This window comes from Xiphophorus hellerii, chromosome 4, assembly GCF_003331165.1.
Source record: "Xiphophorus hellerii strain 12219 chromosome 4, Xiphophorus_hellerii-4.1, whole genome shotgun sequence".
In the NCBI taxonomy this organism is placed as follows: Eukaryota; Metazoa; Chordata; class Actinopteri; order Cyprinodontiformes; family Poeciliidae; genus Xiphophorus; species Xiphophorus hellerii.
This window is the reverse complement of record NC_045675.1, coordinates 33,384,547-33,410,543: the sequence shown is the minus strand read 5'-3', so window position 1 is coordinate 33,410,543 and position 25,997 is coordinate 33,384,547. Positions and strand designations below refer to the sequence as shown.

The following is a 25,997-nucleotide window of genomic DNA, read 5'->3' as shown; positions in this document are numbered from 1 at the left end:
TACTGCATGAGGAACTGGTCCACTTTATTAAATATATGGCGTCATGAGGAAAGAACATTATGTGTAAAATATTGAAGCAACATCTAAAGACGTCAACCAGAAAGTTCAAACCAGTCCAGAAGGACGATGTCCGTCAGGAGCCAGAGAGGCTACAGGTCAACAGGTCAACGTTCTGGTATGGCCGTCACAAAGCCGTGATCTCTGTCCTACAGAGAAATTGTGTGTGTGTGTGTGTGGTGTGTGGGGGGGGGGAGACTGGTGACCTGTCTCAGGTATTCCCCTCTAACCCAGTGATAATAGCTGGAGAATGTTATGGGCATCAGGTGGAGGTTCTATTCTGCTAAAAGATGATTCATCCATGAAAGATGTGGATTAATGAAATGCGTCTTTGTTGAAATGACCAAATGTTGGTTTGAAGCTTTCAGCTAAAAAGAGTTCAGGTACATTTGGACCGGAACATTTTGTCTTCCTGGAACTCATCTTCCCAGAATATTAACTGGACATGTTTCCACTGTGAACCCAGAGGACTGAGGGGCGGCAGAGACAGAAACTCTCTTTATTAGAAGTCAGGAACATCAGACCGTACCTCTGTTCCCATTGATCCCAGTTATTAATCCTCCAAGTTCAGATTATTAATCAAATTATTTTAAAAAGTTTTCTATAGTCATTAACTTGCAGCCTCCACTCCTAAATGAGCATAAAGTGACAATTGCTTACATTGTCGTTGACTGTACAGCAATGCCTCATTCAGAGTGTGCATGTAGCGACAGTGGAGAGGAAAAACTCCCCTTTAACAGGAAGAGACCTCCAGCAGAACCAGAACCTGGATCAGTACCAGCGGTAGGTTAGAGAAGACAGAGCAGAAACAAACAAACAAGCAAAAAAAAAACAACTAAAGAATACAGCAGTGATCCAGAGGAGTGAAGAAGTATCAGCTGCAGTCGCTTCTATTGTGGCTTCATGTAGGAAACAACAAAGCAGAAGCTCAGAGTTAGTTTTCATGAACTCAGGATGAATCAGAGCCTTTACACTAGTAGCTAAACCTCAGTCAGGGGCCTTTTATTTTGCCAGGTAGATCATCTCTACCATCTCATCTCTAAATTTAGATTTAGAAGAAGTTATTAACACTGACAAATATTTCATAAAGTCTGAGAGCCTTAACATGAGCAGAATCAGCTGTGTTTCTTAATCTTAACAATAATGATCCACATGGATTGTAACTGTTTTGTGGCAAAGAAAAGAAAAACAAATATACTAATTTAAAGATTTGCTCCCTCCTTTGTTTTGTTTTGTCCCTCTGCAAAACCCTCTTTAAAAGTTCCAGCTGAAATTTCAGGTAAATGAAAAGTTGCAACGTTTTTATCGGGGTGTTGCAGTGCAGCAGAGTTCACCTTCTTTATATGAAAGAAACAGTTTCATATAAAGTTTCATATTTGGCCATAATTCAATTATTTTTTATATTAGTTTTGAAAAGACCGCAAAAATAAATCATCCAAATAAACTTTGGACTGAATCTCAGCAAAACTGTTCAATGTGAGGCTGATGGCAGCTTAGAGATAAAATATCATTTGGTGCCATAATATTTTTATATAAATCAGAGCTGATTAAAGTGGTAGAAATCTGACTCTCCTGATCCAAAGGTTAGAGACAACAACTTGTTCTCATCTCATCTCATCAGTTCTAGCTATTCTAAAAGTTTTACCTCCCAGGAAACAAAGCAAACAGGAAGTAAATAGATATGATGTCACACACATCTTACTTCCTCTTATCTTAAAATGCCTTTAATAAGAAGTCAAACACAGGAGCAGTGTCCCTGAGCAGAAAACACCAACACTTCTTCACTGATGTTCAGTGGAAAATATATTCACACATTCTGACAACCTGGAAAAGACTTCTATGACACAGAGCAGCTGAAACCAGAAGCTTACACACACACACACCCACACCCACACACCCCTACACACACACACACACACACACACACACACACACACACACACACACACACACACACACGCACCCCACACACCCACACACGCACGCACACAGGAGCAATTTTAGGGACCAATTAATAGCCATATGAAGAAAGTCCACAGGCCAGGATGTGAACCAATTAGGCTACCTTTTTGTTGCTTAGCACCCATGCTAACCAATGGGCTGGAGTATGTTTTAGGAACTAAAACAAAGTAAAAGTCACAGACATAATGTGACCCTGATGTTATTCAGTCTAGCAATGAGTTCTACATGGAGTCACTTCAACACACTGCAGTCTCCTGCTTCAGAAAGTGATGCATCACAAAACTGAATGAAATCCATGAATATTAGTTCTGACTTTCCTAAGACAGAAATCCATTTTAAACAAATTCAAGAGAAGCCTGAACCGTCCCTTTAAAAACGTCTTGCTTTTTTTAGTTTTATTGGCACTAGTGGCCTTTATTTATTAGTAGCTGGATGAGAGGAAAGGCAGAGAGAACCCCGACTGGAGTCTGTATGTGGCGCCCCCTACAGGAACATGTTTGCAAAGAAAAATCTATTGCAGAATCACATTAGGAGCAGCGTTATCTAGAAACAGGAAGTAATCTATCAAATAAAAATAATCAATACAGGTCGGCGTGAAGTAGTTCTTATTAAAGCTGTATCTCTACTGCCCTCTAGTGTTTGATGAGAGACTGACTAAAAACAAGCTTCAACTGCATCCACCTGTCGGGGGTCATGTGACCCCTGGGCTCCACTCCATACACACCCATCCACCCTGCGCTTCAGGCAGCGAGGTCAGAATGTTCTGACCTGAACAGCTCAGTCAGCGGTAGAATTTACTCACATCAGTCACATACAGAGAACATCAGAACTATCTGAAAGTGATAAGAGCATTACTGATGAAGTGTGCAGGGCCCTGCAGCCTTCAGCCTGCAGCCTTCAGCCTGCAGCCTGCAGCCAGCAGCCAGCAGCCAGCAGCCAGCAGCCTGCAGCCTGCAGCCTTCAGCCTGCAGCCAGCAGCCAGCAGCCTGCTTAGTTCCCATCTGGAGTCCATGGAGGACTTCATGGAGACACGCTGGCTCATTTTTACACAGGAAAACAAAATACCGCCATTATTTATTACAGCAGATTGTTTACTGGGCAGCTGGGAATCCCAGACATTCCTAACACGGCTCCATGGATCATCTCTGCTTCTGCCATATTAAAATGACACTTGAAGCCTTTAGGATAAGAAACAACATAAAGTCATCTTACTCCTTCACTCAAAGCTGAAAGTGCGGATTCTACAATCCGTCCATCTGTCTGTCCGTCTCCAAAGGTGCAGTGTTCTTCTTCCTCAGCTGCTGTGTTCGGTGCATTAAGGTCCTTTAAAAAATTATTAAAGTTTGTGACGCAACAAAATATAAAAAAGATCACTGTGAGTGAATGTCGTTCTAAGGTTCCTGTCTCACCAAGTGATTAAAACCAAGTCTGAGAAAAACACTGAACCTTTATTTACAAAAAATGTATTGAACATAATTTCATACAATAACAGTGTTGAGCATCTGCATATTTTACATTATACAGTTCTAGTAAATGAATAACTCCTGGCTCCTTTGGTGAATAATTCAAGCTGTATGAGTGTCAGGATGTTTGGAGATGCTGCAGCGTCTCACAGCTTGTTTTTCTGTTGCTGCACCTCGTTGTTTATTTCTGCGTAATATCTGGGAGTGAGCTGCAGTCGGCCTCCAGATGTGTTTACAGAGCAGCAGCTGGACGGGGAGCAGCTCCTGTCCTTGGCCTCAGGTCCAGATGAGTCTGCATCTGGCAGCGCTCAGGTCCAAAGAGGATCCTGGATCCTGTTCCCAGCGTCAGAGGGATCCACCCACCAGCAGGACAGAGCTCAGTCTGTGTTCGAACCGGAATGTTCCTGTGAAGCTCCACCGTCTCAGTTTGGACGGATTCTAGTGGACAGAAATATGTGAGGAGTAAACAGAGGGAGCTGAGCAGCTGGAGGCGGACCGGGGGCCCGGGGTCTGCTCCAGGGCCTCTAATGTGCTTTGGGTCAGGTCACATACACACATTAAAACACACACACGTTTTTATTCTGCACCGTCAGATATGGAATCAGATGAAACATTTCTTGTTTACCAAACATATCTACATTTGCTAAATGTCAAAATAATGAGATTTTCTTGAGCTTTCAGAGTGTCGGGTAGGATGTGCTTCAGGTCTGGATCAGTTCGCCTCGCTGTCACATCAGGCTGCATGACGCTCACTGAAACATGGCAGCTGCTCCGCTGAGGGACCAGAGGACGCTGTCCCACAATGTCCACCAGTCCCTCCTGCAGAAAATCACCCACACAGCATGATGCTGCCATGTATCACAGTCAGGAGGGTGTTCAGGTATCTTCCCTTTCATTTTGCTGATCCATGGTTGTATTTTAGTGTCGTCAGGGCAGACCTCCAGACGTTCAGGTCTCTGTTCCTGTGTGCATGTGCAGACTGTAATCTGCCTTTACTGTCTCTTTAAGAGTCATGGCTTCTTCCTCCCTGAGTGACCTTTAACTCCATGTTTGGACAGAACATGTTTCACTGGGAAAGTTAGACTTCACACAGTCAGCAGGTCTTTTGCTTTGGTTCTGATTCAGTGACGGTGAGACAGAGAGCACCAGTAGGCCGATGGGCTAAAGGCAGATTTGGTGATGGATGGCAAAATTACAGTATATTAATAAATAGTTTCATATATCAGTGTGTACAAACTGATGCATGGTGGGTTTAATATGTCCCCCAGCCAGGAGCTCCATGTTGTTCCCAAAGAAATCTACTAGAACCTCAGAATTTTAAGATAATTAAATATTATATACTATATATAATGGAGTGTTATATAAAATATAATGTTTGTTAAACATGCATTTGTTAAAGAAAAGTAGAAAAGAAATATTTTTGGCCCTGAGTTGCTGCCCCTGTCAGTCCGTTCTAAAGTCTGGCCCAGACTACAGTCTCACCAATAGGAGGCAGTGTGGAGCCCCACAGACAGAGGGCGGCTGTCTTCTTCTGCACATTGAAAAGAAAAGAAATCAGGAATAAATATAATAACTTAGTGGGAATAGTCCTGGTCGTCGTCTCTGTTAAAGCTGTCAGATTTTTAGAAATGAAGAAAAACTTTTTACAGCAGAGTTACAGATGTTTGTGGAGGTTATGCAAACTGATGATTAGATCATATATGATCTTCAATTTTAATAAAAAAAAGCCAAAGATTTAAATCTTAAATAAATCTAATCTGACCTCATATGAAATTACTTTGTACTTTTCTTGCTGTAGAATTATATGGACTTGATTAAAACAGAATTAAAAATTTTAATCAGTTAAGGTCAAAACTGAAAATTAGCTTCTTTATTGGAGCTCAGATTCATTCATGTGACTCTGGAGGAGTCGGCGCCTCACCATGAACCTCAGCGCGCGCTGGGCTGAGACCGCAGGGCCTACTTCCTGTCTGCTGTCATGGTGGACGTTCCCTCCATTCCCTTCACGACTCCGTCAGGAATCAGGAAGGCTCACCATGTCTTCCTGGATCTTGGCTCATGTTTTCTGATTCTCCCATGATGCCTCACATGGAGGCAGAGAGTTCGACTTTATAATAATCCATATCAGATATGAAGAACTAACCAACAGGAAGCTTCTGAAGCCATCAAAATGAGGGCTTTCCCAAATTGTTAAAGGAGTAGTGATGATGCTGTATGTAACCATCTGAATGCAACAAATGATATTTCTCATTATTCTGACATTTAGCAAAAAGAAATAATTTTAGTAATTTATCTGACTAGCTTAAAATAGCAAAACGATGAATGTTCTGTAATGACAGACAGAAATGTTCGAAGTCTTTTTTCAGTTATATGGAGGGAGGGGGGTAGCCTACGGTGTCCGTCCCGCTCAGCACCCCATGCTGAGCAGCTACCTCCTCCTCCTGCTGCTGCTCTCAGAGCGGTACAGCTCCTCCCAGGACTGGTAGAAAACCTCCAGCTCCTGGTGGCCCCAGGCCCTCCAGACTACCAGGCACCACTCCATGTTTTCCTTCTGCTGGAAGCCACACACAACCGTGTCCTTAGCCACCAGCGCTGCCTCCTCCAGGGTCCTGCGGTGGGGGCAGAAGAGAGAGGGGTGAGGAGCCAGTGGAACGTGTCTGTTTGTCATTTGCCTTTCCTAGAAACTCACAAGCAGCTCATTTAAAAGCCATCAGTGCACTAGATTTACAGCCTGTGGTAGCCAAGTGCTTGTACAGGATGAAGATCTTGTGCTTCTCTGGGTTTAAAGGCACTAAAAGATGAGCAGAGAAGAATATCAGGACTGATCTGTCTTCTGAAACTCAACTGAGCAAAGTGCAACCTGAGGAAGAGAGAAGGCAGTCTGGATTAGCTCCTTCCAGACTGAGGAGCGTCATTAACCTGCTCCTCTGAGGGATTCACTTCAATGAACTTCTGATCCTTCTTCACTGTAAAGACTCAGAGCTTTACTACAGCAGAACTAGGCTAGCCTGGGCCACTGAACACAACCTGTGTTCTGTATGAAGACGAGCAGAACTAGACCTTTACTACAGTCCTGGTCTCTGTCATGTCAGACAGTAAAGTCCAGGCTGCCTGCGGTTACAAACAGGTCAGAGTGCTGTCAGAGGGAATCATTCATCATTCCAGTTATCTGGCTTTGGAGTCAGACCCGATGTAACAGTGTTCTAGTTAAGAAATCGCAGTTCAACATGACGACGCAAATAAACAATGTCTGTAGCAGCTCTTATGAACATCATTTTAGTCTAAACTTTACATCAGGAAACACTGCTTTTAATTTCAGAGTAGTGTTGCAGGGGCTACATGAAACATTGATTTTAGGCAGATTCTTACATGTCTGTCTTGTAAAATAAATGTTTCCACCTCAGCTTATATAAGTGTGATGATGTGCAAAAAAAAAAAAAGAAATCATTATGATGGTGGAAAACTGTTTATCCGCCATCATCTGTGGCTAGGCTAACTAGCCTGAGGTCTGCTGTGGGGAACTAGCGGAGAGCAAGGGGCAGGGTGTGAGCAGCACATTCATAAGCATGACTGACACCATTTAGCCCCTCCTCCTGGCTCTTATTGGTTGTACTGCAGATGACAGTAGGACCACAGTAAGGAGGTAGAGGAGTTTGATTTTTTCACAGATTATCTGCCATGACATGGTGACAGTTTAAACAAATACATAGAAAACATATTGTTCAAAACGTTACATACTACAGCTTTAATACAGAAAAGTTCCTTTCTGCTTTTTTATGTGTATTGTTGAGCCAAAGAGAAGCCCAACAGATTTACAACATAAAACAGCCATGAAACTGATTAACACCAGATGTATTTAGCTCAGCATAGAGTGCATCTGTAAACACCTGTGGGTGTGTGTGCGTGCGTGTGTGTGTTAGTTAATAGAAGGTTTCTTTATATGAATGTTCAATAGCGGCTGTGAGGAGCTACAGACATCCAACCCCAATTCCTCCTAACCCCCACACCCTCAGACCATGGGAACCCCAGGGAGGATCACTGCAGAGGAGGGGGACTGGGGGGGGGGGGGGGGCAGCAGGCTGCAGCAAAAAAACTTTCAAAAGTTCACACAACATGCTGCATGGGACTAAAAGTTCTGAAATGAACTGAGCTTCAGTTCTAATGGGTGTAATTTCAGCTCTATTATGGAAATTCTTATAGTTTCTAAACATGTAATTAAATTCATTTTTTGATGCTATGTGATTCAAAATGCAGATCTGCTCCTAAACTAACTGGAGCCTGCAGTGAGCTGTCCTCTGAGCTAACTGAAGCTGCAAAAATAAGGAGCGGAGATTATCCTGAAATAACAAAGGAAAAAAAAAGTGAAAATAAATTTCTAGGAAAAGTCAAACATTCAGAGATTTCAGCTTGTTCCTTCAGTGCCACCACCAACCCCACCCTGCAGGCCCAGAGGACTCTGAGGTGCTGGCCGTTCACCAGGCCTGGTTACTGCTGCAGAGTTTGTGTCCACAGTGATGGAACCGACCCACCAGAACACCCTGATTCCTGCAGGAAGGGACAATAGCTGAATAACTTACCCCAGAGAGGACAGTCCCGGTGGACTGAGGACAGCAGAGACACGTCCCCTGAGTTGATTTCCACAGGACTGGATTTCAATGATTATCAAATCACCTCCACGCCTGTCAAACACACACATTCAGCATCAGTTTCTACAAAGATTGCAGAACAATTCAGTTTCTTTCCAAAGTTGAATGTTGAAATTTTCTGCTTCTTTCATTGAAGCACCAACTGTCTCCCTGCAGCAGACAGTCACTAGCAAGACAGGAAGAAAGGGAGAAACCAAAGACAATTTTTTCCATATTTTGAAGAACTACTTGTTCCATTGGCAAATTATTATTAACATTATTATTATACTTATAACACCTTATTATAAGTGAATTAATCTGCCAATGGAACTAGTACTTTTTCATAAATTATTTACTTAAAACAAGTCTATATCTTGCTGAAAAGTTACTCGTAAGTCAGTTTGTCTTATTTGAAGTTTACTAAGATATTTGCACTAGAAACTAGAACAAAATAATTGGCAAGATTTAGTTTTTTTGCAGTGTAACTAATAGTGGAAAGATCCATACTATGCGTTGTTTAATTTTGTATTTAACGTTTAGAAAAGTGAAGGCCATAGAAACAGTTTTCCTCTCAGCTGGATCAGACGCATCACAAGGCCTCCAGGTGGGTGAACCGTTCTTACCTGGGGATCCACACTGTCCCATTCACCGGCAGCAGATTAAAGGCCTGCAGTTCAGGGACGGCAGGGTTTATTTCCTCAGCAGAGTCCAGGTTAGTAGTTCTGGGTTCCTGTTGGGCCTGCAGATTCAGGGCCAACGGCGAACAGCTTCTACTCTTCAGTGAGCTGCAGTCTGTGGCGCTCAGACAGTTTGACTGTGGCGGTTCCAGAGAGCAGGGAGATGACAGGGAGCAGTAGTCTGTCACAGAATCCTGGTGCTGGATGATTTGTGTGCCCGCCTCCTCACTAAAAATCAGCGTCACATCTCCGTTACTCCATTCCAGCTTCCCGTTCTGGTCCGTAGTGTTGATGTCATCACCTGCCGCCGCGGCCATCCCAGCAGGACGCTGCACGGCGAACACGTCCCGTAAAGGGTTTCTGTCCCCACAGCTCAAATTGGGGAAAAAAAAAGCTATCAAAACAAAACTCTATTATGTTTCAACATACAGATGAGTGCTACATTCCTGATCAATAATTCCCCTGCTAAACCTGAGGCTCCACACTTCCACTGGAGAATAAATCTGACAGTGGAACATGTTTCCACTGTCATTTCCTGTATAATTCAGCAGACAGTTTTTAGCTTTAAACATGTTAACTGTCTTTAAATGGATCTTTTAATCCAAAGGAGAGCAGAACTTTGTTACATTCATAACTTCAACTAATCAGTAGTTCCACAGAGAATTACCACAACGAAGACAAACATTTTTAACACAGCTTTACTCTTCTGGTAATTGTCAATTCAAGAAGCAGACAACGATACTCATTTTCAATAGTAGCAGGCGTTCCATGATATATCGACACCAACATCAGTATTAGTCTGAAATTAGTCATTTTTTAACATATCATTATCAATCTGATAAAAATGGGCCAATATTAACAACCGATATTTATTTCCATCTTGTTGCTGTTGGTTTCTGGAGGAGGTTGGTCATGTAACGTTTGGTCATGTGACAATGATGCAGCACAGGATTGTGGGAGTTTAACTGAAGCAGGGAAGCGGTGGTGAGGTCAGCGGTGTGGTTGTTTTTCTTTTGAAGATGTTGAAATGGTAGTGTAATATCTATCATGTCTATAATATCAATAAATATCGGTTATCAGCATTATTAATGTTGCATATCGAAATGGACCCAGATTTCCATATGGACACAGCTCTAGCATGTAGTTTCTGGGCTTATCTGGCAGTAAATGTATCAGTACAGAATCCTGTGATTTATTGACATGTGAACCATTAGAGCCTTAACTCATTTAAAATTACTTAGAATTTCTGAAGAGGTTATTTTACGTAATTATATTTCATTTTAGCACAATTTCAGATGATTACGGATGCGCTGCATGGTTACAATATTTCTCTTTCAGTGGCAACCCATTATTGTAAATGAAAAATTAAAAACGCAACACAGTCTGATTTCACAAAAAGCAGAACTCCAAAGTAAATCCCAATAGTCTATTTCAGCAAGAAATGACCATCAAAAGCTGACCGTCTGCTTAGATTAATGTAGCTTAAAAGGACATTTTGTTGACCACTGGTTTCTGCCTCTGTATCGCAAATGGAACATGGGTTGACAAACACCTACCAGTAGGTGGCACACAGCTCGTATGAGGCGGCGTAGTACAGCTTGAGCGTGTTGCTGTGGTCGTCCAGCGTCCACACGGCTTCCTCTCCACACAGACTGAAGCTGGTGGTCATGCTCACTATGGACGATGGAGCCTTGTACGGTTCTAGCCTTCGCACTGCCTGGAGACTGCTGGTGTCAATGACCAGCAGGCCCGGTCCGTTAGAGAACCAGAGCTGGAAAACACACACAACAAACTAACACTTTAACTCCAGGAGTGGAAAACACAAACTATATGATGAGCTCTGGGATCTGAAAATGTGGCTTCATGGTCACCTGAGAGCCGCTGCTGAGCAGAGCCATGCTCCGGACCGGGTAGGGCCTCTGCCTCGGGTCAGAGTCCTTCAGGCCAAACACGGTCTTGTTTAAGGTGTGTGAACACAGGTACATCTCTCCGTCCAGAGGAAGGTCGTCCACCAAGGTGTAGACAGCCACCAAACCATCAGACATCCCAGCAAACACCTTGGCCAGGCTCTGGGTAGAGAAGGAAAACACCTCTGTTTACCATCTTAGGGAAAGTATTCATGCACATTGTCTAGTACCTTTAGGGAAGTATGTCATTTTTAAATTTGTTATTCCTTTGTTATCTTCTTGTTTTGTTTTTGACCGTCTTGTTGAAATAAGTCAGTCAGCTTAAAGGTGTGGATATTTATGGAATCACATAGTGTATGTTAAATATTTTGATTTAATTCTCATTATTTTGCAGAAATCAGCTTCTTTGCTTCCCTTTCCTTTATTTATTTAACCAGCAAGACACAACAACCTGGTTACACAAAAGTAAGATAAACTTAAAACAAATGCATGAGTTTGAAACAAATTGCAAAACAGTTTAAAAGCAATGACACTAATTAATAGAATCACGTTGAGCGCTTTTAAGAACCGTCAAAAAAATTCCAATGAAATAAGATCCAACACTTCTAGTTCAGACTGGAGCTGGTTCCATGCTGTAGGAGTCACAGAACTGAATGATTGCTTCCCTTTTTCTGTATGAACACGTGGAACATGCAAGGGAAAAATGTTGCTGAGCATAAACAACGGGCAGTAATCGATTGTTGTCGGAGAGAATTTAAGTAAGTCCCAGCAAAACCAAGTAGAGTTAAATCTGTATCATCAAGTTTCTATTTAACATTAAAGGTTTGTTGTTTTTTTTACGGTAATTGTCAAAAAGCCACATTTTGGTCATTAACGTTTATTTGTAAAAGCAACAAAAGGGTAAAACATCCAAGGAGGTGAATACTGCTCTGCATAGCCAGCACACATACAGGATAATTAGGCAGACCGCCATATTAGAGTTTGGAAGAGTGCAGGTTGCTTTGGTGAATATTTAGCAATAGGAAAAAGCAGATTTGTTCGCAATTTTAAAGCAATACGTTTCTTATTCTGACGTCATAATAAGGTTTTAAAAGTCTCACTGAATAGTCTAAAAAAATAAATCGGGATCAGAAACTTTGCTGTTTGGTTTCAGATCTGTTGTGTCAGATGAATGAGCCTGGGCCAAACCAGAATCCAACTCATAAAGGCATGAGAAGGAGGTGGTGGTGGTGTGTGTGTGTGTGTGTGTGTGTAGGGGTGTGGGTGTGTGACATTACTCTGACCCTTTAAGGAAGGTGGGAGGGGCTGAGGTATTCTGATCAGTTGGGTATTTAGAGCATTCACTTCAATCTCCAGTAGAAATATTTTTTTTATTTATGTCAGACAGGAACATATAGCAAAGTGCACACAACATTCAACCTCAAGCACTCATGATGAACAACAGATTGTTTCACTTTGGTTACATTCTGATCCAAAGTCAGCAGTAAAGTGTAACCAACTCATTCTTCATAAATAGTGGGTTTATGTTTACCCACTATTAAGGGGTAAGGCATTCAGGGGTAAACGTTTGGCAGCAAAGCTCTCCTTCCTGTCCTTTGGAGCTCTAACTCATTAATGTCAGAAAGTCTTATATATAAAAATAAGGAGCATTTTTCATGAACAGAGCTTCTGCATGAGTAATGCAGCAGTTTCTTTTCTTTTGCCATTTAAACTGTTTTGCCACAAGGAGTGTTTCCATCAACTGTTTTTAATGTGCGTTTTGAAGTATTGCATTAGAAAAGTTTGATGGAAATGATGAAGTTCAAAATAAAATTCAAACATTCTAGATTTCACAAAAACATTTTTATGCTAGCTGAGGTAGTTTTTGGTTATTCCAATAAAGAGTTAATGGGCCAAAGAAGAGATGAAAACACATCAGCCAAATAAGTTCTGCTGCAGCAAACCTTCACACTGGGTCTGCTGGGTCTGTGCTTTACCAGAGGCACGGATCTCTGAGAATGTCTGGCTGTGAACCTCTGGTTTGGAGGACAAGACTCTTTCTGTTGTTTTCAAGCTTTCTCAACCTCTACTTCCTGTTTGTTGCAGATTACAAATTATGATTTGCCTGTCCTGGTTGATTCTGTTCAAACCCGTAGATGATAACATGGCTAATTTGCGTTTTCTTAGTTTTTCCTTTTTTGTTGTCTTACAAACCAAGCAGGTTGTACAGTAATGGTTTATTGGCTAAAAATACAGCCAGGTGGCCAATGTTCAATTCTGGTCTCTTCAGAGAGCAAACCTCCAGCTTGGAAAGATTTTACTACTTCTAGAGTCTCATGTTAATATTTTATGGCAGTAAGAAGCTTCGAAGCTTTCTCTCCTTATGCAGGGAAAGAAAGAAAAACATAATTTTTGTTTATTTGTTTTTTTTGCAAAAGTAGGATGGATATATTTTCTTCCATGGTATTTTGATATTTGTGGAGAAAAAAACCTCGTCTGTTTCCAAAAACAAGAAAACTTGCTCTTAGAAAGATTTCCAGGAAAACCAAATGAAACTGAAGAACTACTTAAACTGTCATTTTTTTATGATATCTATATATAAAATATGTCAGAAACGGGTTCTTTATCATTTTTAGCCAAGGTCATCTGAGTCCAAAGACCCACTTGTGGCTCCAGAGCCTCAGGTTGGAGACCACTGGGTTATTATGGGCCATTTGGCCAACGTGTTGGTTTGAGCCAGCTAAGAGGAACACAGATGATCTGTGTATTTGCATGTGTTTGTGTGTATTTGCGTGTTTGTGTGTGTTTGTGTCTGCTGCCATTGGAACTGACCTGCTCTGCAGCTGGAACGTGGAACAGACAGGTGACCACAGCTGGACAGGACAGGCGTTTCTGAGGCTGACTGAGGGGACACATGTCCTTCAGGCTGTAGACAAACACCTCCTGCTCCTTTCAGATAATCACAGAAAGAGTGATTATCTGAAACCCTTCACTGATTATACCCCAAAAATAAATATTAGTGTTATTATTGTTCATACCTCAGTAGATATCCATAGAGAATTTGGCATTTTCATCTGGCAGCTGATCCTGTTGCCAGGACAACACATCCTCTTTACTTCCACCTGGCCCTTCTCTACATTCACCACACTGTAGTTTCTGCACAATGCATGGGAAACCATCAAGAATGGAAGACCAAACAATCAGAAGCACCAAATATAATCCAGAGTTTGGTCCATTCTATACGTTGGGACCAGCTGTGTGTTTTGGTGCACACACACTCCTAGAGCTAGCCAAACAGTGCAGCTTATTGAGAGACCCAAAAAGTTTTCTGCCCCAAAATAAAGACTTGCCATGTCACATTGAGTCTGTAGTGACGAACCACTGATCACACTGTGGAGTTCCAGCAGCTCAGAATGAACCTACTTTAGATCACAGATAGTAGACAACAATCTAGTTTTTACTCCTTTCTTTATCCAGGATGATGATAGTGATGGAACAGTGGACGACGATGAGAGTCCAAGAAAGAGCCAGGATACAGCTCTATCTCTAAATAAAGTCTTAACTACTAGTAAAGACTGCACTAATGGCTGCCATTAGCTATAGCCAGAAGGGTGTGTCTTTAGGATATGAAAAGGTATGTTATAGAATGTGCAGCATAGCTTGGGGCTACTACCTCTAAAGCAGGGGTCTCAAACTCCAGTCCTGGAGGGCCGCAGTCCTGCAACTTTTAGATGTGCCTCTGCTGCACCACACATGAATAGAATAATTAGGTCATTAGCAAGGCTGGGAGAACTGATCTACACAAGCAGGAGGTAATCAAGCCATTTCATTCCAGTGCTTTGTACCTGTGGCACATCTAAAAACTGCAGGCCCTCGAGGACTGGAGTTTGAGACCCCTGCTCTAAAGAATCAGACTGACTGGCTTTTCCCTTTCCAATTGATTTGTCTTCATTTACAAAACCAAATGATGAAAGTGTCTTCCATAGAGGAAATCTGTAAAAAAAAAAACAACCCAAGAGAGCCCAGCAATCTAAAATAGCAAATAAAACAGAAAAAGAAATGTGTACATTTCAAACTGATTTTTTTCCTTCCTTTTCTAACCAGTCAGACTTTGTTGTAAAGTTATCAATTAGAAACTTGCCAACATTTTTATCTGAACTTTTCTTTGGACTCATTTCTTTAAACAAAGAGACTAAAAAGTTCAAGCTGTAGAGTGGGCAACACAAATAAAAAACAGTCAATGTCAACACATTGTGGTTCAAAAGTTCCTGATGTGAACAACATAAGGTGCAGAAGCAGACATGAGTTGATTGGGCAGCAAATGGTGATACAACTTTTACAAAATTACAGGAGTGGGAGGGGTGAGAGGGAGAGGTTAAAGCAGAGAAACCCTGCAGGAGTCCATACTTATAATTAACACCACCTGCATGTGGGCATAAAGCTGCTTTCATTGAACATTTTAAATTCTCAATAGCAGCCAAGAAAAAAAGTTTTTCACAAAGAATATCATCAGTCAGGATTTGAATTATAGAGACAAAAAAAAGTTCTGATGAAAAACAGTCATTATGGGAAATGTTCCCTCTTTACAGGAATTTCATGTATTTTAAGCTTATTGAATGTTCTTCAGTGTAAATTGTATTAAAAATCTTCTGGCTTGCCAAACTTTAAAAGCCTGACCTGCAGATGTTGTCAAACCTGAGCAACACCTGTGTGTGAGGTGGTGCTCTCTAACATAAAGAAAAAGTTTAGAACATTGCTCTCCAATAACACAGAAAGACGTTGTTAGATTTGTCGCTAGTTGCTATTTTGAAAATAAAAAAGTTGCTAGAGAGGTCTGAAAAGTTGCTAAAAAAAAGCAACAAAATTGCTAAATTAGCAATTGAGAGGACTTTTCTTAGCCACATACGTTCAGACGTGACCTGGAGGGCGTTTCTGTCAGGCGGCCCTGTATAAGGCAGAACAGGAGGGGACAGCGGCTGACTGTCGGAGCTGTTTAGAGGAAGATAAGATCGGTTTCTCATCGAAGTATCGGTTGATCTCTGATCTCCCAAAACTACGGAAATGTGCCGACCAATCCGGGAACCCCTACTAGAAGCCAAAAAAGTTTGTTCTGCAGCCAAAACCTTTGAACACATATGTACATGGACACACTTTTCAATGTAGTCGATAGAAAGATGAATTTCTTGGTAAATCTCATCATGTTGCTGTCTCTACCTGTTAAATGAGGGAATAAAATGTAATGAGTGTTTGGCTTCAGCCATGACATGCTCACTGTTGGGTCAGTATTTAAAATCTAAGGATTAAATTAAAATAACAGTCATTTCATGATAATATTGTTGTCAGGTTAGCAGTCTCAGTACAATGCCAATATTTTTGAGAGTTTGGCATCACGATGCTTTCCTTTAACGATTTAATCCTTTGCCTGATTAAAAGCACAGACTGAACATTTGATTTACAGAGCAGTGAAGAGGAGACATCTAAACAGAGACAAACCTGTCCTCGTTGTCTCCGTGCCAGAAGACAGCGCTGCATCCCTGCAGCTGGGACAGGAAGAGCTGCGACTGGCTGTCGCAGGACAACAGATACTTGAGGCAGGGGAAACTGGGCTCCTCCATCTGTCTCACACACCACAGTGCCACTGGCCTCTAAACACACACATGCAATATGGTTGAGCATATTAATTTATGCATTTTATCTGTTGGTCCTTACAGAACACCCATGAATGCTTTACAAAATAAAAACAAAATAAATTAGAGATATGAGATATTTCCAGGAACCTCTGTTTTCAAAATAGTTTGCACAATTACTGTACTGTACATCCCTGATACAGTCCACACATGGACCAAACGGTTTTGTTTTACATCCAAGCTCATTCATGCATTCTCACAGCTACAGTAGACGAAAGAAACAACAACAACGCTAAGCTGTTTGAAATCCTTTGATATGTTCAAGAAAAATGATTCTCAAATACTGGACTTCTAGGAACTGTCCTAAAGTAGAGGGTTGGTACACTGAACTTCTCAAGATACTCCCCTAGACAAAACTGACTACATACTGTATATATGTGGCTCTATGCTTACTAAAAATTACAGTTCTCATGATTAATAACTTTTATAGTTTTTCAGTTAAAAATAAAAGCAGCTCCTAATTAGCAGGGAGTGACATTAAGTGTTAGTTCCTCAGTAGTATTGCACTTCATGCTTTACTTCCTCATTTATGCATGCACCACATGTACAGTACAGACCAAAAGTTTGGACACACTTTCTCATTGAATTCAATGAGAAGGTGTGTCCAAACTTTTGGTCTGAACTGAGTATAGACCAAAAGTTTGGACACACAGTTGTGTCCAAACTTTTGGTCTGTACTGTATATATTTTAGTTTACATAATTACACCGCAGTTTAGTGCTGGACAGTAAATGCCTTAATAGTGACATCTTATATTTTGAAGAAAAACGGTATAATAAAGTTCTTCAGGACGGCCGGTCCTGATCATGGTCAGCTCCTCTCTAGTCTCATGATCTGACAGGCAACCAGAGGGGTCCTACTCTGTTATGGTCTACCAAGTCTGCTGTGGGCTAGAGTTGGAATTTGTGTTTCAGAATAAGTGGGGCTGAGAGTTCAACACATAAAACTGAAGAGAGAAAGAGTGAGAAGAAAATCTGTAACAGAGAGTCTGCTTTGTATGATGCAAAAGTCAAACGCCAGAAAATGGGGATAAAAATAAAAGTGATACTTTAAAATTAAAAAAAATAAAACATGGCATGATCCTTAAAGCTGCAATAGGTAACTTTTCTGAAAATATATATATATATATTTTACATATTTAAACATGTAAAATTTGCTAAAAATGTCACTATGTTGTGACAGTATGAGACAGATCATCTGTGAATAAATGAGGCTCCTCTGCTTTCTCCCTGTGGTCCTGCTGCCAGATGCTCAGTCCAAAGCAACCAATCAGAGCCAGGAGGAGGGGCTTAGTGTTGTCAATCAACCTCATGTACTTGCTGCTCAATGTGCTCATGGCAGAGAAACAATTTACCATTCCAGGAAAACCGCTTTTCTGCCATCATCACTGACCATGCTAACTAGCATTAGCATTTGTGGGAAGCTCCAGTTGTGGAGAACCAGCTGCAGCGTAGCAGAGAGCAAGGGGGAGGATGTGAGCAGTGTGTATATGAGGAAGATTGACAGCGCTAAGACCCGCCTCCTGGCTCTGATTGGTTGTTTCTGACTCAGCAGTGTATTTCTGCAGATGGCAGTAGGAGCTAAATTTGCTTGATTTTTTTTTTCATAGATTTTCTCATATCAAACCGCCACATCATAGTGACAGTTTTAACAAATATGTATAAAACACATTATTTTTTAATCAAAGTTACAAACTGCAGCATTACGTAACAAATTCAGAAACTGTTTAGATATGAAACCCAACCTTAGTATTTATTATATAAACAGCCTGTTGTGTTGATGAAATGACATGTCAGTAATATGATGTGACATCACAGGATCCATGAAGACAACAAGACAAAAAGCTTCAGCGTTTTGCTGATGGACTCACCTTCTCAGGCTTGGTGTCCCAGCACTCAGTCATCAGGGTGTGGAGGCTGTAGAACTGGACCTGCTCCAGGCTGCCCAGCACCGGCCGGACGCCTCTGGAGAGCTTCTTGGCTATCTGGAGCTGGTGGTTCCCCAGAGCCGGCCTCCGCCCAGACAGCAGCTCATACAGAACCATTCCATAGGAGAACATGTCCACCTGGATGGACGGGGGAGGGCAGAAAGCATTCAGCAGCGTTACAGTGGGCCCTAAGCTGGAAATGTCCAAACACAGGAACAACTGCAGCTGCTCTAGGAACACAATATCACAACTCCACCCAAAAATGATCCAAACTTCTGGCAGATTCAGATTTAAAATCACCATTCCATTCAACCAAAAAGAGGAACAAATATTTTACCCTTGTTCATTTACTTTTATTAAACAATGCAATGCAGATTTATCAATAATCAGCAGATAAAATATTATTGGTTTATCCAAATTCATTCATTAATCTTTGATGATGAGCTCCAAGTTGAAATGCCTCCTTACCATCACCCTAATGTTTAGCTCCCTCCACAGATTCTGCATGAGCTTTAAGTCTGGGCTCCAAAACAATAATCAGAAGAAACAATTTGCTAAACGTTTTGCTAAACGTTCATACCTGCTACAGGTATGAAAAATATGTGAATATCATTATGTGTTGTTCAGGGATTTCTTGTGATAGACCAACATAATGTTTTCCATATCTGTGAAATAATGCTTGATTCCATCTTTTAAAATTATTTTCATGCAAATAAAAATCTGAACAGTGTGTGGTGCATGTACAGACCCCCCCAACCCCCCTTTTATAATTCATGTTTAATAAAGCCTCTTTAACAGAATTTCATTGCAGTTTGTTTCTACCGGCTATAGAGACTGAAAGTCTCAACGATTTGTTCATTCAAGTACTACAGAACAACAAGACCAGCACCTTGGCATAACTACATTATGAGCTGTAAAGATCAAAACCACAGTATTTGCAGAGTTAAGTAATAAAGAGAAGCTTGATACCTTCTCGTCGTACACAATGCCCGGTCGGACCTCGGGAGCCTGGTATCCTGGGGTTCCCTCCACTCCCAGCGCCCCCTCATGGAAGGATTGCCGAGAGATTCCATAATCGGACAGCTTAACGTTGATGGGATCCTGAACCTGGAGCAGCACAGTTTAATGAGCAGCAGCCCTCAGGCCTCCAGACGTGGCGCTGGTGCAGGAAGCCGCATACACACCTCCAGGGACCACACCAGGATGTTGTCCGACTTCAGGTCACAGAAGATGATGTTCTTTCTGTGGAGGTAGGCCAGTCCTGCTGCAACCTGATACGCTACCTTAAAGGTTAGCATGTGACCAAGAGGCATGTACTCTGAGCCTAGGCAAGAGACACAAAGTGTTCAAGTAAATGTTGGAGGCATTCGGAGGAAATGAGCAGACAGACGGTTGTAGGAGTGTTTGCCTTTGTGCCTCTCCTCCAGCACCGTGTTGAGGCTGCCCAGAGGCGCTAGCTGCAGCGCGAAGCACAGGGGATGAATGCTGATGCCCACCAGAGCCACGATGCAGGGATGCTGCAGAGAATGCAACATGCTGGCCTCCTGACGGAACTCAGAGAAGCTGCGACACGCGTTGACAAACTGCAGGTGCTTCACCATGGTGTCTGAGAGCCAAACAAGAGCTTATTACTGTCATGGTTTTAATAAACTACAGAATATTATAAAAGATAGCAGCAGCAGGTAACACGTTTTATCCATATTTTCACTATATAAAAAAGGTTAACACTAAAAGGGTTAACTCTCATTGTTAGACTCAACTTAGACTTCCTTTACCCACATCTTTGCAGAAATATATTTAAGCTGTTAGCATGTCATGACAGGTTGTCATACACCAACAGCCTTCAGTCAGAGGCATCTTCAGATTCAACTGACTGCTACTGCAGATCCTTTCTGCTCACAGCTCTACTAGCTCTACTAGCTCTACTAGCTCTACTAGCTCTACTAGCTCTACTAGCTCAATGGCCTCTACAGCTAAGTTTACATTAACCCGTTTAATAAAAATTTTTTTCCTGCAAAATAAGTGCATGCATTTCAATCCTTGGACCTCCCTAACACATGATACTTATGAATTATTACATTTTATGTTGGTTATGTTAGTGAAAATGTAGGTTTTATACTCAGCAATAATTGCTGCATAGTCTGAATTACACAAATCTGGCCTATTTATGCATATAAAAAATAAGAAAAATCATAACATGCATAACTTATTATAACAAACAATGGTTACAAGAGTGTTCAGAAATATTTTAGATACATAAAGATTCAGTGCTACATGCTGCAGATGTCATTGTCTCTATGTGCCGAGTGACGTTCTACCAGACCAAGAACTACACCTTAACCCTGTCCTAAACCAGATTCAGGTGTGGCGTCATCTTGTAGTGGTCATTCAGTGCATAGGCCACATGTTGTGGATAGGATCACCTTTTGGAATAGGGGAGGGATAGGGGAGGGATTCAACTGTGGGAATGACAATGATGTAGAAGACATCACTTTGAGGTTCCTTCAGGTCTGGAAGATCTAAAATATCTGATGGTTTTAAGCTGTGGGAACAGCAGGGCATTTAGAATAAACAACAAAGCTATGGACACCTAGCATAGTGCTGTCTATGTATTATGCTAGTGGCAACAATTGTTGCCATGCCTACATTCACTCTTCTTATGATCAAAATATGGATGAAGGGATACAATTTTCTTCATGTATCAGTAGAAGACACTTGAAAGAACATATGTTCAAAATATTTTATTTATATTTGTTTATTAAAGTATTTTCCTGACTTTCTCTTGTAGAGGTTTGTGACTGACATTTACCTCCAGCGTCACAGGCAGGAAGTAAAGAGGTCTGGTCATGTGACCTTTCACTCTAGATACATGAAATTGATATTGCTTAGAGAGACATAATATTATTTTATTTTAAAACTTCAATTAGCTGCCAAAAGTCAAAACAATTATTTTAGAGCTTCTAGAAGTTAGAAAAAATCTCTGGCAACAATTGTTGCCGGTGGGATTAAATCATGGGTTAATCATGTAAATTTGCCATTTTCATGTAAAATTATTCTCCAAACCAATGGTTTCTTTCATAAACAAAGCAATCACATATATAGAAAGCTATTGCACCTCTATCGCTGGTGGCTGACAGCTGTCGACATCTCTTAAAGTGGAAGAGCTTCACAGCAACCGGCTGGTCTCTGTATCTGGCTCTGTAGATGATGGTCCCACTGCCACCCTGACCGAGAATGTTCTGTTCCTCCTCACACAGCTCCAGCTGAGCCTTCTCCAGAAACAGCCTAACACACACACACACACCCACACACACACACACACACGTAAGTATGCCAGTTACTAAGCTTCACGCCTAAGCTGTAGACATCGCTTGGGAAATTCTTTTTCAGTGTTTAGTTCTGTATTATAATATTATGCAAAATGTGCAAGTGACCACCTGTTGCACAAATAGAACCAGAAACCCTCCTTTACACACAACTGTGTTATATCCATAGTACATATCCATCTGGGCAGATTACAGGACTCTGCATTAGGGGTGATATGATTAATCGGATTAATCATGATGGATCAATTATTGAAATAATTATCAATCAATTTAATAATTGATTAACTGCTAAGACTTAAAACAATTGTTACTGAAAGAATCACACACACAGGGCAGTAATTAAGCCAAACTTTACAAAAAAACCCATATGTTTTTTATTTTAAAAAAAACTTTGGAAATATGACCTAACTAGAATTTTTCAAGTGTCAATTTTGGCTTAAAAAAATCCTATAAAGCATCTTTTGTGGTCCAGTTAATAACTGGTGGATCCAAAAACTACTCAACATGTCAGCCCTGCTCTGTACTGATGTTCAGTCCAGAAACACCTGAGCTTCATTGGTTGATTTTAGAAGGATGTTTAAGCAGCAGATGCTTCCTTTGCTACAAGTGTTTACTAAAGAAATGCTGTTATTATATTTTAGGCAATAAAATATTTATTTTCTTAAGTAAGAAAGAAATTGAAGTATTTGTTTATTAGCATTTTATGTATGCAATGTATTTTTTACATTTTTTTAATCCAACTTATTGATTAATTGTCAGAATCATGACTTACTAAGTAATGCTTAGCTGCAGACCTGATGTGTATGCTTTCACAACATGCTGCAGTGACTGCAGAACCAGGCATTTCCCATTTTCCCATTAACACCTGGCTGAGCTGTGAGTCATGATGTTCATCAAGCCAACATTAATGGTACCTTTAGTTCCAACTAAACTTTGACATGATTCAGGTTGCGACAGTCAGGGATGATGTTTATGTTATGGATGAGGCCATAACTACTCAGTCAGTATTGTGCTGTTTAAAGTAAACAAATATCAAAAGTGTTAATCTACTACCAGCCTGTAAAAAGCACCAGGAGAACAGAAGGAATACAAGTTATTCCGGACAACTTTTATAGATCATAGAACCTATCATTGCAACAACCTATCTTCCACTGAAAATCCATAAAATCATTTAATGTTCCTAATAACAGTGTTTATTTTTAACTCATTTAAAGTCCTGATTCTGTTTTTAGTGACTTCCCTCTACGTGGGATCAACAGTCCACAAGTCTGCAGTGTAAGGCATTGTTTAATGAGAGCGGTTTACCGTGCCGGAAAGTCAGTCATGAACAGTTCTGGGACCAGCTCCTGCAGAGGGATCGGCTGCTCCGGATGCTGAGGACAGACGATGTGTTCCTGTTCCACAGCCGCCAGCACACAGTCCTCTATGTTGAAGTAATGAACCTCTGCTTCTCCTCTTCTGCCGTCCTCTGCCTGCTCCTGCTGCTGGTCCCTCGGGGCACACAGGGAGCAGGGCACATACTGCTCAATGAGGAGACTCCCATCACTCTGGGTGCCTGTCAAAGCTAGAGCAGGGACAGGAAGACAAAGTGATATTTACTTGTTTTAATGGATGCAAAAGCAACACTAAGCTAAATAACCAGGAGCAGCGCCCCTCCTGGTGGCAGCATGTTGGAGCAGTTCTGTTACGTTGTTTCTGACTGGTTCCTGTTTGGTCAGTTATTGCCTTTGGTTATGGATGCTGAGCAGCTGGGAAGATGTTTGCTCTTACTTTTTTAAGGTAAGGCTTTTACTACTGGAAGGAGCTGATTAGCATCAAGAAAGCTAAAAAAAAAATATGTAAAAACAGAACAAGGTCTTGCATGTAATGGATTGCTGCCAGGCAGTTCTTCACACCAGGTTTAGGTGAATCCTACTAGTCAGTGGCATCTGCACACCTGCAGCACTGGCTGGAGTACACACAGGCTGGGATCAACACTACAGTTCAGTGAACATCAACATAGAGGGGAGACCAGAGAGTGAGCCAATCACTGGACATTTCACTCATGGCTCTCAGACAGAAGCAGAACGGTTCAGTGTGAGAAGCATTAAGTCTGAGAGCAAGAAGTGTTTCATTACGAAACATCACATGTGTAAGCAGCATTAATTTTCTTTCTGTGTAAATTTTAAATAAGAGCAGGACAGCATCCTAAAGTGAAAAGAAGTTGTTCTCCTCTTCAACTACAAATATGAGAGGAAAGGAGCGCTGACCAGGAAACCACTGTTCCATCAGAGAGTTGACGTGGTCAGTGATGAAGGCCATGGCAGAGAAGTCTCTGATGTCTGACTGACAGAGGATCTTTATGCCTCCACTCTTCATCTTCTTCCAGTTAACATCCGATGACTCCACACTGCAAACATGAACACATGGCCTCCGTCAGCCAAAGTCTTAGAAATTCAATCAGTCTTTTTAATACATTTTCAATAAATGAGCTCCAGTAGAGTAGCTGAAAGTGCTGTTTTTGGTGTGTATTTTTTAAATTTTATTTATATTAGTCCAGTAGAATATGCTGAAAAATAAGAACACCTTATTTTATATTTAGTTCTCTAACAAATAATATTAACATGTCAATGACTAAGCTTGTTATTTACAGCTGGAATAAGAAAGTGGTTTAAATTAAGCATAAATATTATTTTGCTTTACTCAAACAAACAAAAATAATCTGTATTCTAACATATAAAAAGTTAGGACACCCTGTCCTCTTGTAAATAGCAGAAAGAATCTGATATTCTCTGAGGAAAGTTTGCCCCACTCGTCACTTTCAGCTGTGAGCTGTTTGCAGTTTTCCAGTTAGTCCACAGAATCCCACTGAGAACAACATCTGGGATTGGACTCCAAATATATCAAATACATGGCTGTATTTTTTTGTTTGTTTGTGCATTTTATGATATTCTTTTCTGCTGTATGAGATCCTGTCTCATGTTTTGATGTTTCCGGAACAGGTTATTTTTGTTGAAAATGAGAATTGGTTCCATACCAAATACCAAATCAATAAAAACACGACAGACAGCTCTAGCAGTCTGCCTTCAGTCCAACAGACAGGAGCACAGCAGGCTAAATGGTTCTAAACAGGACAAACCTCTTTCACAGTGCTGGGTAATGTTCTCATCAGACACTTGTGGATTGTTTTTCAGTGGAAATAAATGTGTGACTCAGGTAATGTATTCTATAAGATGCTATTTTACATTAAGTGTGAAACGGTTTAAGTTTAAATAAAGTCTTATTACTTGAATCTCAGTTTTGTTGAATTATTATTAAATATCCATATATCCACATGCTTTCATGCAGTGTTGTAAGTTTTCCATTTGACTGTAAACAGCTGATGTTTGACAGCTGATGCTCTCATGATGCACGAATCTTTAAGAAGTTCCAGGTTTTGGCTGAGGATGAGGTTAAAGGTCGCTATGTGGATTGAGGAAACAGTTGTTTAATGAGATTAGCGAAAAATTTCTTCTTTTGCCACAAAATTCTTTTGACAAATGTTAACATCTCTTTCTGAATTCTGATGAACAACTTTGTCCTTCTGACCAGCTGTGCTCTATCATTCCTCAGTAAATGTCAGCGTTCATGGATCCCCCATTCTGACCTGAGGTAACCTCCATCAAAAGTGACCAGAAGCCCCTCCTTCCAGTAGATAGTCTGGCTGCGTCGGACCCTGAAGGTGCTGCAACGGTTCCTCTGCTGGCTGCCAGCGAAGCTGTAGATCAGGGAACTCCTGCGGTTCAGGCTCCTGTTTTTGGCTGAATCAAACGACTGTAGGAACAGCAAAATATATGTCAATCATGAAGAAGTCTCTACAGTAACATGGTGGTTACTGAGCATTCACCTGAAGGTCCATCTCTGTGAGGCTGATGAGCATCCTGGCAATGAAGCGCTCCCAGAAGCCAACGGGAACGAAGCTCATCTTAAAGAGTCGCTGCAGCGTGTTGTTGGTGTGCCGGTGGAAGCTGTGGATGTCCATGGCTGGCTTTGGAGGAAGGAGATGTGGCAGCAAATATCTAGAGGAGGAGACACAGCAAGAATAAAGATGAACAGAAAAACTTAGATTTATTCACTTCATTATCAGGTGCCGCTCTTCTTCCAGATGATTCAGTTTATAATGGTAAGAATATTGGATGTTGACTCCAACTTTTAAACTATTGTTATTGTTTGGTTCAGTCGAGGCAGATGGATCAGATTGATGTTTACTTCCTGTTTAAATTGAGCTGTTCCTCTCTGCTGCTCAGGATGGAGGACTGGAATACGCAGATTACAGAATTTACTGACTGAACCTGAAAATACAACAAAACTGCATCAAACTGAACTATATGTAACTACCGGTAAACTTTAGTCTGATTGCTGTGGCTGCA

The 25,997-nt window shown here is 41.1% G+C and overlaps 1 protein-coding gene across 1 annotated transcript in view; it reads right to left on the bottom strand.

The window, feature by feature from the left end:
* Positions 1-3,446: 3,446 nt before the first annotated feature.
* lrrk1 (leucine-rich repeat kinase 1) overlaps positions 3,447-25,997 on the bottom strand; it is a 52,473-nt gene continuing 29,922 nt past the window's right edge. Inside the window, exons 22-38 of the mRNA XM_032560282.1 lie at positions 25,475-25,646; positions 25,235-25,401; positions 23,859-23,998; positions 22,915-23,173; positions 21,399-21,568; positions 19,692-19,889; positions 19,468-19,607; positions 19,253-19,390; positions 18,227-18,421; positions 16,164-16,315; positions 13,709-13,826; positions 13,503-13,619; positions 10,656-10,853; positions 10,341-10,555; positions 8,731-9,156; positions 8,060-8,161; positions 3,447-6,091 (exon numbers count right to left, since the gene is read on the bottom strand). Of these exons, the coding sequence (XP_032416173.1) occupies positions 5,911-6,091; positions 8,060-8,161; positions 8,731-9,156; positions 10,341-10,555; positions 10,656-10,853; positions 13,503-13,619; positions 13,709-13,826; positions 16,164-16,315; positions 18,227-18,421; positions 19,253-19,390; positions 19,468-19,607; positions 19,692-19,889; positions 21,399-21,568; positions 22,915-23,173; positions 23,859-23,998; positions 25,235-25,401; positions 25,475-25,646 (3,088 nt within the window). The 3' untranslated portion in view covers positions 3,447-5,910. The remainder of the gene's footprint in view (positions 6,092-8,059; positions 8,162-8,730; positions 9,157-10,340; positions 10,556-10,655; positions 10,854-13,502; positions 13,620-13,708; positions 13,827-16,163; positions 16,316-18,226; positions 18,422-19,252; positions 19,391-19,467; positions 19,608-19,691; positions 19,890-21,398; positions 21,569-22,914; positions 23,174-23,858; positions 23,999-25,234; positions 25,402-25,474; positions 25,647-25,997) is intronic.